Genomic DNA, 12,768 nt, shown 5'->3' on the forward strand with positions numbered 1-12,768 from the left:
GCAATAGGCACCTAGGGCAGGGGTGAGGGGAAAGAAGTGGTAGGGAAGGGGATCAGGCAGTCATGGACAGCTAGGCATTCACCAAGTTGCTGCATGAGTGTAAACAGCTTAACAGGACCAAGTATAGATGCTGTGTGAAAAGGCTAAGGAAATTTTACCAAAAGAATGAAACATGCAAGAGGTTGTTTTGTTACCATGTCTGGAGGTGTGCGTGGTCAATTCCCTGAGCTTACAGAACTCTTTAGAACTGATGGAAAATCACCAGGTACAAACTGTCTATTCATGGGCGACTGTTTAGACAGAGGCTATTACTCAGTGGAGACTGTGACTCTCCTTGTGGTCTTAAAGGCGCATTACTCAGGATGCATTACAGTATTGAGAGGAAACCACGAAAGCTGCAAAATTACCCAAGTACACGGCTTTTATGATGAACCTCTATGAAAGTATAGAAATCCCAATGTTTGGGAATATGTTACAGATCTATTTCACTATCTTTTAAATACAGCTTTAGCAGATGGACAGATATTCTGCCTCCACGGTGGCCTCTCTCGATCCCTAGATGTGCTAGATCATATAAGAGCCTTGAATCTATTACAGGAAGTTTCACATGAGGGCCCAATGTGTGATGTGTAATGGTCAGATCCAGATGATCGTGGTGGGTGAAGTATTTCACCATGTGGTTTTGGCTACACATGTGGACAAAACATTTCTGAAACATTTAGCCATGGGAATGGTTTTACACTGGCTTCTCGAGCTCACCAGCTTGTCATGGAGGGATACAATTGGTGTCATGATTAGAATGTGGTTACCATTTTTAGTGCACCCCAGTACTGTTCTCATTGTGCGAACAAGGCTGCTCTCATGGAATTATGTGACGCTTTCAAATACCACTTCTTTGGGACCCTGGGTGGCTCATTCAGTTGACTGTCTGACTTCCACTCAGGTCATGATCTCACGGTTCGTGAGTTCAAGCCCTGTGTCGGGCTTGCTGCTGTCAATGCAGAGCCTGCTTCTGATCCTCTGTCCTCCTCTCTCTCTGCCCCTCACCTGCTCATGTGCTCATTCTCTCTCTCAAAAATCAGTAAACATTTCAAAAAATAAAATAAAATAAGATAAGATAAAATACTCCTTCCTTCAGTTGGACCCAGTGCCTTGTGGTGGAGAGCCTCATGTTGCACCCCAGACCACTGCCTGTAAATTCCTTCTGGGAAAAACTTGCTTTTATATGTGGAAGTATACCTCATTTTTTAATATACATATATTTAAAAACAAAGCAAAAGTAATGTCTATGTGCTTCTGTAACAGATTGGGATCTGTCTAGGGGCACCTGGGTGGCTCAGTCAGCTAAGTGTCCAACTTTGGCTCAGGTCATGATCTTGTGTCTGTGAGTTCGAGCCCCTCATCAGGTTCTGTGCTGGCAGCTCAGAGCCTGGAGCCTGCTTTGGATTCTGTGTTTCCCTCTCCCTCTGCCCCTCCCCCCCTCGTGCTCTGTCTCTGTCTCAAAAATAAATAAACCAAAAAAAAAAAAAAAGATTAAAAAACATTGGGATGTGTCTAGGCATTAAACCATATCATGAATCACAATGTGCTATACTAACGATGAGCATTTAGCAGAATTTGAGACTGAAATTTTGTACAACACTGTGTTCTAGATTGGTCAGTCTTAATGGTTTGCCTGCTGCAGTTGTGGTAACCATTTTCCTCTGGATTGTTCAAGCAAAAAAGGTAAATTACTCCATCATATCCTTTTGTACTGATATGGAAATTTTAGTTATAGTGTTTAACTGGCATGGATCGATAAGAGTTGGAGTTTTATTTTTAATTTTTTTCTAATGTTTATTTTTGAGAGAGACAGAGCATGTATGAGTGGGAGAGGGACAGAGAGAGAGGGAGACACAGAATCTGAAGCAGGTTCCAGGCTCTGAGCTGTCAGTACAGGGCCCAATGTGGGGCTCAAACTCACCAACCACAAGATCATGACCTGAGGGGAAGTCACACACTCAACCAACTGAGCTACCCAGACACCCAAGTTGGAGTTTTATTTTTAAGAAAAATTCACAAACTAACTTACACTTAATCCATTACCTTCTATTGAAATGTAAAGTTAAATTAACTGAAGAAAAAAACTCTTGGGAATATGTTATCATAACATTTTAGTATGTTTCCCTTCATTTAACTAAATTATGGTTGTATGTTTATCTGCATATTTCTGTATATTTGTCGTGACAGTCCTTGCATCCTATTTGGTGTACTGAGCAAATAAACTTTCTATTTTAAACCAAAACAAAACAAAAAGAAGAGCCTGAGATGGAGGTCTGAAGGAGTAGAACCAGGGAGAGCAGAGTCCTAAAAGCAGGAGACAGAGCTGCAATGCAGGAGGAAGGAAAGAAGGCTTCCCTCGTTCCCAGTTCTACTTTTTTTTTTTTAAAGGAAACTCTGTGCCCAATGTGGGGCTTGAACTCATGACCCAAAGATCAAGAGTCACATGCTCTACCGACTGAGCCAACCAGTCTCCCCAAATATTACTTTTTTTAGAATTCTCAATTCTAAATGAGTAAATATGTATTACAGAGCAGCACTTGATTGGATGTAGGTTCCAGAAAGAATGGCCTCTTCAGTCTTTCAGATCTTCTTATTTTATTCACAATTGAGAAATGAGATAAGAGGACTGTTGATGTGGCTGAAGCTGGGAGAGGTCAGCTCCCATCTCTCCTGGTGGAGTAGCACTTATCCAGGAGAAATTGCCAACTGGTACCTTCATCAAGGATAATATAAAAGAGAGGTCAACTGTATTTAAAACAAAACAAAACAGGGAATGTTTCCTTCATATCAGAGAGAAAGTTTGCTACAGATTTCTTGTAAATAGAGTTCTTTCCTAGGGTATTAAAAATACTATTCTATTTAGAGAGGCACCTGGGTGGTTCAGTCAGGTGACTGTCTGACTTTGGCTAGGTCATGGTCTCGCGGTTCGTGGGTTCAAGCCCCGCGTTGGGCTCTGTGCTGACAGCTCAGAACCTGGAGCCTGCTTTGGATTCTGTGTCCTTCCCTCCTCAACTCGGCTCTCTCTTTCTTTCTCAAATAAACATTTAAAAAAATGCTATTCTATTTACAAAGATTGTGGATAAGCTAAACTTTTCCATGAAATCCTGTGTGAAAACTGCTGTACGGGCCCTCAGTAAATGTCGGTCATCCCCCACCTTCCACCCCCAATAAACTTCTAGGCAAATCAGCCCTGGTGTTCCATCCCAGGGAACTGTGTTTTTCCTGTTTGGAAACTAGATTAGGTCTTTTTGTCTGGGCCAGATGTGTCTGTGTCTCCCCAGCAGAGAGCTGTGTGCTTCCCGCATTGCTTGACCTTTCTACCACGCATCAGCACTCACCCCTGATGGGCTTGCTCATTTTGCCTGATGTCTGGAACAGGATAATCACTTTGGAAGCTGCAGGGCGGCGTCCTGCTTCCTGACTGCACACAGAGCAGAAGGGGCCTGGAAAAGGTCACTGGTGCAGTCATATGTGACCTACCCACTGGCAAGTGCTCACACAAACCATGGCACGCTCTGGGTGAGAAGATTTTAAGCACTTACTCTAGCCTAATGATTGAGTCAAGGCTAAACCAGCATCGGAGGGAGAGGGAAAGTGGAAGAGAAAGACCAAATGGCTTCTCATAGGACCAGTGACTAAAAATCAATGCCAGGAGAACAAATGACATTGTTGTGTTATGAGAGATGGGAGTTTCCTGCTGCAGGATTATTTTGTAGCATCTGATGAGAAACTGATATGTGTCAGCTCTGAATGTCCCCAGCTCCCTTCTTCCTCAGTTGGGTCACCTGATTCCTGATAGTTGAAACTTTCTATACTCACACGGCCACTATCTGTGTTAATATGATGTTCCCATTCCACTGTCTTCATCAACATATGTTAACTATTTCAGGAAACTGGCCCAGAAGATAAAAGTTGAAATTACTTGTTCCTTGAAGTTTAAAAAAAAACAATTTTTTTAAGTTTATTTATTTATTGCAAGAGAAACAGCATGAATGGGGGAAGGGGCAGAGAGAGAGATGAGAGAGAGAGAGAATCCCAAGTGGGTTTCTTGCTGTCAGCACGGAGCCTGAAGCAGTGCTCTATCTCATGAACCATGAGATCATGATCTACGCTGAAATCAAGAGTTGGACATTCAGCTGACTGAGCCATCCAGATGCCCCTCCACCCCTCCAAAAAACTATTTAAATGATCACTTAATTGTTCACCTCTTCAACAGAAAATATCAAATGACAAGTTTAATTCCCAAGACTTTTTGAACGCTTTACCTTAAAAATGCTCTCCTTGCTATGACCACCCATCTTAAACTATCATACTGTGTTCCTAATCAAATCCTTTATTAAATTTTTTTAGTGTTTTTTATTTATTTCTGAGAGAGAGACAGCATGAGCAGGGAAGGGTCAGAGAGAGAGGGAGACACAGAATCAGAAGCAGGCTCCAGGCTCTGAGCTAGCTGTCAGCACAGAGCCCGACGCAGGGCTTGAACCCACAAACTGTGAGATCATGACCTGAGCCAAAGCCGGATGCTCAATCGACTGAGCCACCCAGGCACCCCGTTAATCTAATCCTTTATTAAAAGAACTGTTGAAGGTGCTTGGGTGGCTCAGTTGGTTAAGAGTCAAGCTCTTGATTTTGGCTCAGGTCATGATCACACAGTTTGGTGACCTCGAGGAGCCTGCTTGGGATTCTTTCTCTCTGTTCCTCCCCCACTCACATGTGTGCTCTCTCAAAATAAAGAAATAAATTAAAAAAAAACAAACCACCTGGTGAATTGCCTTAACCCAGACTCCAAAATGTCACAGACCTCCCACTTTGCTCTCCCCTCTCTAGGATGCTACTAAGATGAAGACTTACTGAGAAAAGGAATTTGGCCTTTCTTATCAACATGTAGCTCTGGTGGTCCTTTGAAGAAGGCAGCATGTAACAATCTCATCTGTTATCCCAGCCTCTCCCCAGGTTCTGGAACTCATTCTGACTTTGGACAAAGGAGATTTGGGTTAGAGGGTTTCTGGTCCTAGGTGATCCAACCTGGGCCTACATATTAATTCAATTTATTATCGTCTACTCTGTCAGGTTAGGAGTTATGCAATGGGAATTAAAAGCTGAAGAAATATGAAGTCTCCCTACTTGCCCTCAATCTACAGCTTAGTAGGGAAGAGAGATTTAAACAGATAAAATGCCATGCCATGTGGTATGTGCAATGACATTATGTAGAATAGTACTTCCTAAATAATTTGTGGTTGGAAATCACCCCCCCCCCACCTCACCAACAGGTAAAACAGAAAAAAAATGAATCATACTTTAAAGAAAGCCTTTGCTAAAATGTGCCAAGAGACTGGCATGACTTGGGAAAAGCCACTTCTTGTTGCCGTCCTCTGTATAAGGGCAATCCCTGGAAGCAGGGCTTCCATTGAGTTTTTATGAAACTTTATATGGAAAGCCCTTTCGACTTGGGTAAAGGGAGTGTTTTCCCCTATCTAGAACGTGAAAATAGAGTTAAATAATATGTGCAGCAGCTGAATCAAATTTTGACATCTGAACATGAGTTCCTCTTTTCTAAGATCAAATCATTTCCTGAAGAGCCACTGTACCCTTTTCAGCCAGTAGACTGGGTCCTACTAAAGACTTGCAAGAACCAAGGACCAGAAGATGAGTTAATGAAAAATGGACAGGTCCTCACAAAATAGGTCCTTCTAACTAGTCCTATTTCAAAACTTGCAGGTGTCAAGCCATGGATTCATCACACCTGCATTAGGAAGGCACCTCCAGACAATGACTCTTTTCCGGACTCACAACTGTGTAATGGAGGACAACTCCCAGAGGATTGCTGTCCATCTCAGAAGGAACTCCGGAAACAAAGATCTCCCATCCTATCAAAGTCTCCCATCCCAACATCCCATCATCCCAACATCATCCCTGGTCAGCAGGAAGTAGTTTGCAGAAGACATGACCATTGTTCCTCCTCCTTCTGTTGAAATGGAGTGGTGGCTTGACCTGGGAATTCGAAGGAGGACCCAGTCATTACCCTGACTGACTCCATTTGCCTTTAACCTGTTCCTCTTAATCGCATGGTTTTTCCCTTCTGCTTATCTGTTAACTCCAGCAAGGGACCCACCAGGCAAAACATCCTGTAATGGGCATCAGAACTAACCCCTCAAACAATAACGACTGCTCTGATGCCACTGTACCCCTCCCCCCCGCATAATTGACCCCATGACGGTGATCAACCTGACATTTGCTGTTTAGCTGCATGTACCCACCAATCTTTGTTCCACATATTCCCTAAATAAACCTAGAAGTATTCTCAGCATCTTGAAAATAGTTCTTGGGATGTTAGTCCCTTGTCTTCCCGGTGTTGGTGTTACTGGAATACACATTCTTGTTTAACCAGCGCTTGCCTGTCTGCCTTAGGATTTTGTCAGCTGAGAGTAGCCAAACCTTTGGGGCCTCAAGAGCCAGCAGGCTCTCATGCCTTGTCGCTAGTAACAATGTAATAAGTTAAATGTTTCTCTGAGTTCTGTGGGCCCCTCTAGCAAATTAATTGAGACCAAGGAGGGGGTCATTGGAACCTCTAATCTATAGCCAGTGTGTAGGAAGCACGGGTGACAACCAGGGTTTGTGGCTGGCCTGTGAAGTGTGTAGGGGCAGCCTTGGAGGATGGAGCCTTTAACCTATGGAATCTGATGGTGTCTCTGGGGACATAGTGTCAGAGTTGAGCTGAATGGTAGGAAACCTAGCTGGTGCCCAAGAATTGCCTGGATATGGGGAAACCACCCCCCTACACACATGAGAATTGGTGTTCAGAACCTCAATCCATACCTTNTATTTCTTTCTGAGAGAGAGAGACAGCATGAACAGGGGAGGGTCAGAGAGGGAGGGAGACACAGAATCCAAAACAGGCCTCAGGCTCTGAGCTAGCTGTCAGCACAGAGCCTGACGCTGGGCTCGAACCCACGAACCGTGAGATCATGACCTGAGTCGAAGTTGGACTCTTAACCAACTAAGCCACCCAGGTGCCCCCAGACCTGTCCTTCTGAGCCAGTAAAGGGCAGAAGACAGATCAGCATGATCCTGCTCTGTAGACAGGCAGAATGGAGACAAGAGTCTGAGCTTTGCCCCAGTCCTGGTCTAGATCTGCTGGGATAGTGGAGGAGGGCATCTAGTTTCTTCCAGTAGTTTTCCCTTCTGGAGAAGAATGGAAACTTCTTTACTTCTAAGGCAACAGAGGAATAAAGAATGTCTCCCTTACCTCCCACTGAACAATGGGACGGTTGTGTTTGCTTCAGAGCAAAGGCCTCAGAGCTATTACCTGGTCTTCACTGAGCATGGGAACAGGGTGGGGTATCAGAGGTAGAAGTGAGGCAGAGAGGAAGGCAGGTACAACCTCACCTTTGACACTGGCAGGGCTCCTGCTGGTCTAGACCCATCTCTCTCCAGGATGGGGATGAGGGTAAAGGAATGGATTTGGAATGGTAAGGAATTACCTACTAAAGAGCAGCTTAGTCAATGTGGGGTTCAGCTCATCTGTGTCCTGGACAGAAGGCTGCTTTCTTCCCCAGGAATGCTGAGTACATGGGACTCCTCACCCTTGAGCTGTTCTGATCCCAAGCACTCTGCCTGTTAGTCTGCTCTGTCCTGGGGCCACCCACTAGGACCTGCAAGTCAGCCACTGACTAAATGCCAGCTCCCTGAAGCAGCTTTTTTTTTCCTCAGCCGTGTCACTCCCTGCTGCTGGGCACCCCTCCCCAGCCTGGGTCACTGGCAAGGAAGCAAAAAGAGCTCCAGGTATATGGCAGGCAATAGTTCATAATCACAGAGCCAGAACTCCTTGGCTTGAAATCCCAGATCTCCTATTTATTAGCTCTGTGGTCTTGGAAGAGTTATTTAATGTCTCTGTGCTTCAGTTTCTTCATATGTACAATAGGGGTAATATCAATACCTACATAGGATTGTTGTGAAGAATAAATGATTTCATATAGCCCCCTTAAGACTGATGCCTGGGGAGTTCTAAGTAATTAGTGAAGGCAAGCCGCCATTTTTATGAGGCCAGGTCTAGGGGAAGAGGATCAAGTGGCCAGGGGAAAGGCGAAGTGCTCTACCGTGTATTGAGTTCTGCCACAGGGGCCAAGCACTATGTGGATATGTTATTTTAATTAACCACTTACAAGAACAGAGGGGGATCTCTTATCCCCAGTTTACAGAATAAAGCCTGAGTGGCCAAGTAGTCCAGCTGGAATTCAATACCTGTGATAGCTGATTCCAGACACCACGCTGCAGAGGTCAGAGAGGAGACTGGGCATAGAAAATGAGTAGGGTAGTTATGGCATTGAGGTGTGGCTATCTGTTGGGGTCTTCAGGAAGGAGCAGGGGTTGCTCTGGTGAAGCCCAGAAGTCTGTTTACTTCAGTCTTTCTAGCTGAAGAGTCAGTCACTTTTGCTTCTCAATCCACAGCGGCTCACCTGGCCATGAGTAGCTTCTTAGATCCGCAGGCATTAACCGAGACACCCAGGAAACTGTATCTCCTAAATCCCAGCCCCAGATTCCTGGGAGAGGGCCTCATTGGTCCACATAGTGTCCAGTGTCCATCCTTCAGTGGCCAAGAGGCCAGGTCTTCTTGTAGGAACTTGGCAGCTCCCGCCATAGTCCCGTGGCTGCCGGATGGGAAGGGACACCTGATAGGCCGTAGGTGTGTACTCAGTAGTCTTACCCTTCTCTTTGTTCTTCTTTTGTCAGCCCATATGGTTTCTCATACTTTTATTTATTTAGTTAATTATTTTTAAATTTATTTTTATTTATTTTTAAGAGAGAGAGAGAGGGACAGAGTGCAAGCCAGGAAGGAGCAGAGAGAGAGGGAGACACAGAATTCGAAGCAGGCTCCAGATTCTCAGACATGGGGCTCGAACTCATGGACTGTGAGATCATGACCTCAGCTGAAGTCTGACACTTAACTGACTGAGCCACCCAGGCACCCCAGTATCTCATGCTTTTAGAGTATCTTGAGCTCTGTGCATGTGGATTCTCTCTCCTTATGCCTCATTCCATTTCATGGCCTCTCTTTTTACTCCCCAGCCATAACCCACTGCTTTTGCATGAAACTCTACATGTTTCTTTATTCAAATTTCTTCTTATTCAAATTAGAACTTTCACCAGTCCTGCCCATATGTCTATGCCAGACCTTCTGCGAGGCCGTGTGGGCTAGGTGATATCACTGTGGACATGGAGCGGGGACCTGTACTGTGAAGACGTATCCATTGTATCTAGCCCCTGAAAGGATGCTCCTTCCAAGAGCCTTCCCAAGCTTTTCCCTCCTGAAATCCACTACCCACGGCATTAGACCCCTGAGCCTGTCATGGGATGCTGATTGCATTTGTCTAATTCCTACTTCAACAGGGATCCAAATGTACAATGGCTTCAATAAGTAACAGGATTATTTCGTGCTCACATATAAATGAGGAATAAATAATCCACAGCAGATCTGATGGCTTTGCAGTGTTGGAGGGTCTAAGCATTTTCTCACTTGCCATCCTATGAACCCTAGGGTATTGGCCTCATCCTTAAGGATCAAGATGAATTGTCAGCACACTCCTGCCAGTGGAAAGGGGGAAATGTACTTCCCTTCCCTTTAAATGCAGGAACCAGAGTGGGCACACATTACTTTACTTATATCTCGTTAGCCAGAATTTAGTTACATGACCACATCAAGCTGTAAGGGAGGCTGGGAGATGGAATATTCTGAGTGATGATGTGTCCAGGTAAAAGTTGAGGATTCTAGGAGCACCTGGATGGCTCAGTTGGTTAAGTGTTTGACTTCAGCTCAGGTTATGATCTCATGGTTCATGAGTTCAAGCCCTGTGTCAGTGCTGACAACTTGGAGCCTGGAACCTGCTTTGGATTCTGTGTCTCCCTCTCTCTCTCTGCCCCTTCCCCACTCACACTCTGTCCCTCTCTCAAAAACACGCACATAAAAAAAAATGTTGAGTATTCTATTACTAAGGAGGAGGGGAAGAGTGGATCCTGGGGACAATGAAACCGCCATTTTCCTGTCACTCATTTTTGACCCCTCTCCACTATTCAGTTTGTGAGAACATCCTGACACATCCCTGCTCCTGATGCCTTCCCCAGAGGCCCTATTCTTTATCCCCACTGATGTCATCACAGGCCAGGCTTTTACAGCTTTGTACCCAGCATCTCCTGAGAACCTTCTAACTAATTTTGCCTCTAGTCTCTCTCCAGCACAGAGCCCCCCCCACCCCCCCACTGATCATTCTCAGGTGCAAATCACACCTGTCTCCCCACTGCTTATAACAGTGAGATTTTAACTGCTGATTTCTGAATCCTGGAAGTTACATGTAAATTTTGCACACATGTGCATTTTTCTGAAGAGAGCTTCAGATTCTCATTGGAGTTTGTGATTCCCTCTTAAGCTGCAGGCTCAAGTTGAAATTAAATTCCTAGTCTCAAACAGACAAGTGGGATGTGTCAACAGACCTTCTTAAATTTCCTCTCTGGGCACTTCCACAGTGTAGCCCAAACTGAAGTCATTTTGGAATTCTTTCCATCGCCTAGACAAACCATGCTCTTTCATATGCCATGTCTTTATGGCTGCTGTTCTATCTAAAATGCCCATACAGGGGCACCTGGTTGGCTCAGTTGGTTAAGCGTCCGACTTCAGTTCAGGTCACAATCTCATGGTTTGTGGGTTGGAGCCTCGCGTCAGGTTCTGTGCTGACAGCTCAGAGCCTGGTGCCTGCTTCGGATTCTGTGTCTCCCNAAATGCCCAGATGAGCACCTGTACATCCTTATGGCTTAGCAGAAGCCCCCTCCTCCATGAGGGGTCCTCAACTCCCTCCGGCAGAGCCCGTCTCCACAGCACTGTTCCAACATACATTATTGCATCCTTCTGCACAGTCATCAACCTGTGTCTGTTTCTTCCACCAAACCATTAGCTCTGGAGCCTAGGACCTAGAGTAGGCAGACCGCAAATGTTCATTGAATAATTGTCACTCATGCCCAAAAACGGAAGTGCTTTTCTAAAATGTAAATCTGAGTGTCATTTCCTGCATTCCTAGTTCCTCCAAGTTCAAACTTGCTACAGTGGCCTTTTCTCTGGCCTCATCTTGCAATTCTTTCTTTTTTCTATTCCATGAACCCTGAAGTTCTTGCAGTGCTCCAAATCAGGGTTCTTTCTCGCCTTGAGGCTTTATACATGCTTCTTCCTCTGCTCCTCTTTGCATGGCTATACCTCCCCATCCTTCAGATAACTTAAATACTCCAGGAAGCCTTTTTTGGCCCCCTCCCCACCCTCAGATGAGGCTGAGGATCCCATCTATGTGTCCCCATAGCACCTGGTACTTTCCCAGTTGCAGCATGCATCATGCTGTGCCAGAATGACTGGTTTGTCTTTCTTTCCTGTGAAACTAAATTCTGTATCTAACTTGCCCAGTATGTCCCCAGCCCCAAACACGGCACTTGGCTGAGGGGAGGTACCTGATAGATCTGTGTTAAAGGAGGGTTAGAAAATAAATTTCTTAGTTATCAGTCTGTTTTTCAGTAGCTCCCCATTGCCTTTGGAACAAAGCCCCTTTAGGCTCTTTATCATCTGTCCTCATGTATTGTCAGTCTCTTCTCTTCTGAATCCACCCTTTGATCTGAGCATCTCACTCAAGCTCTACATAAGTCCTGTTGAAATGAGTGAAGGTGCCCACATGCTTGCTGTCCCATGTTTCAGCCTTGGCAATACGGGTCTGTGCCTGCTGCACCCTGGGCTCTTCTCACTTCTCTTCCTTTTTTGGCAAACCTCCACTAATCTTTTTCTAAAATTTTTTTAAATGTTTATTTTTTAGGGAGAGAGAGACAGAGCGTGAGTGAGGGAGGGACAGAGAGAGAGGGAGACGCTGAATCCAAAGTAGGCTCCAGGTTCTGAGCTGTCAGCACAGAGCCCAACGCGGGGCTCGGACTCACAAACCACAAGATCATGACCTGAGCCGAAGTCGGATACTTATCCAACTGAGCCACCCAGATGATCCCCCATTAAAATTGAATCCATTTAATCTTTTCAGTTCAGATACCTCTTCCTTCAGGAAGCCTTCCTTGAATTCCTAAGACTAGTGCCTAAGACTTGTAGCATTCTGGGCTTTCTTCTCACCAGTTTGTTTTTCTAAGTTGAGTGAAGTGGAAGCCTGAACAACAGGATCTGTGATATGAGCCCAGTGCCTGCGTACAGTGGGCATGCTTGAAATATTTGAAGAGTGAACTGTATTGCCTGGTCCTATTCCTTACTATTGGTGCATGTTTCCTGTCTTCCAAAAGCAGGTTGGAAACTCCTTGAAGGCAATGAGGGAAGCTAAGGTCTCTCAGGGCCTTTCTCGAGGCCTGAGCTTAATTATCTGTCCCCAGTAAGCCTGATTTATGTTGCTTGTCAGGCACTTGACAAATCTATTAATCAGCGGAGACTTGGAAACCTGGGTTTGGGATCTTGGTGACCTTCGATACTGTTTTTTGAGATGTGACTGAAGCCAGTGCCAATGCATATGTCTTTTTGAATTAATGTTTTTGTTTTCTTAGGGCAAATACGTAGTAGTGGGATTACTGGATTATATGGTATTTCTCTTTTTAATTTTTTGAGGAATCTCCATACTGTTTTCCATAATGACCTCACCAGTTTACATTCCTACCAACAGAGTCCAAGGGTTCCCTGTTCTCTACATCCTTGTCAACACTTGTCTTTTT

The 12,768-nt window shown here is 44.9% G+C and overlaps 1 protein-coding gene and 1 pseudogene across 1 annotated transcript in view; both read left to right on the forward strand.

Annotated features, from left to right (window-relative positions):
* LOC144234798 (serine/threonine-protein phosphatase 2A catalytic subunit beta isoform-like) overlaps positions 1-3,463 on the forward strand; it is a 22,492-nt pseudogene extending 19,029 nt beyond the window's left edge.
* PATJ (PATJ crumbs cell polarity complex component) overlaps positions 1-6,347 on the forward strand; it is a 391,357-nt gene extending 385,010 nt beyond the window's left edge. Inside the window, exon 43 of the mRNA XM_077768086.1 lies at positions 5,761-6,347. Coding sequence (XP_077624212.1) covers positions 5,761-5,794 — 34 coding nt within the window. The 3' untranslated portion in view covers positions 5,795-6,347. The remainder of the gene's footprint in view (positions 1-5,760) is intronic.
* Positions 6,348-12,768: the final 6,421 nt, after the last annotated feature.

This window comes from Crocuta crocuta, unplaced genomic scaffold (assembly GCF_008692635.1).
Source record: "Crocuta crocuta isolate KB4526 unplaced genomic scaffold, BGI_CrCroc_1.0 scaffold85, whole genome shotgun sequence".
In the NCBI taxonomy this organism is placed as follows: domain Eukaryota; kingdom Metazoa; phylum Chordata; class Mammalia; order Carnivora; family Hyaenidae; genus Crocuta; species Crocuta crocuta.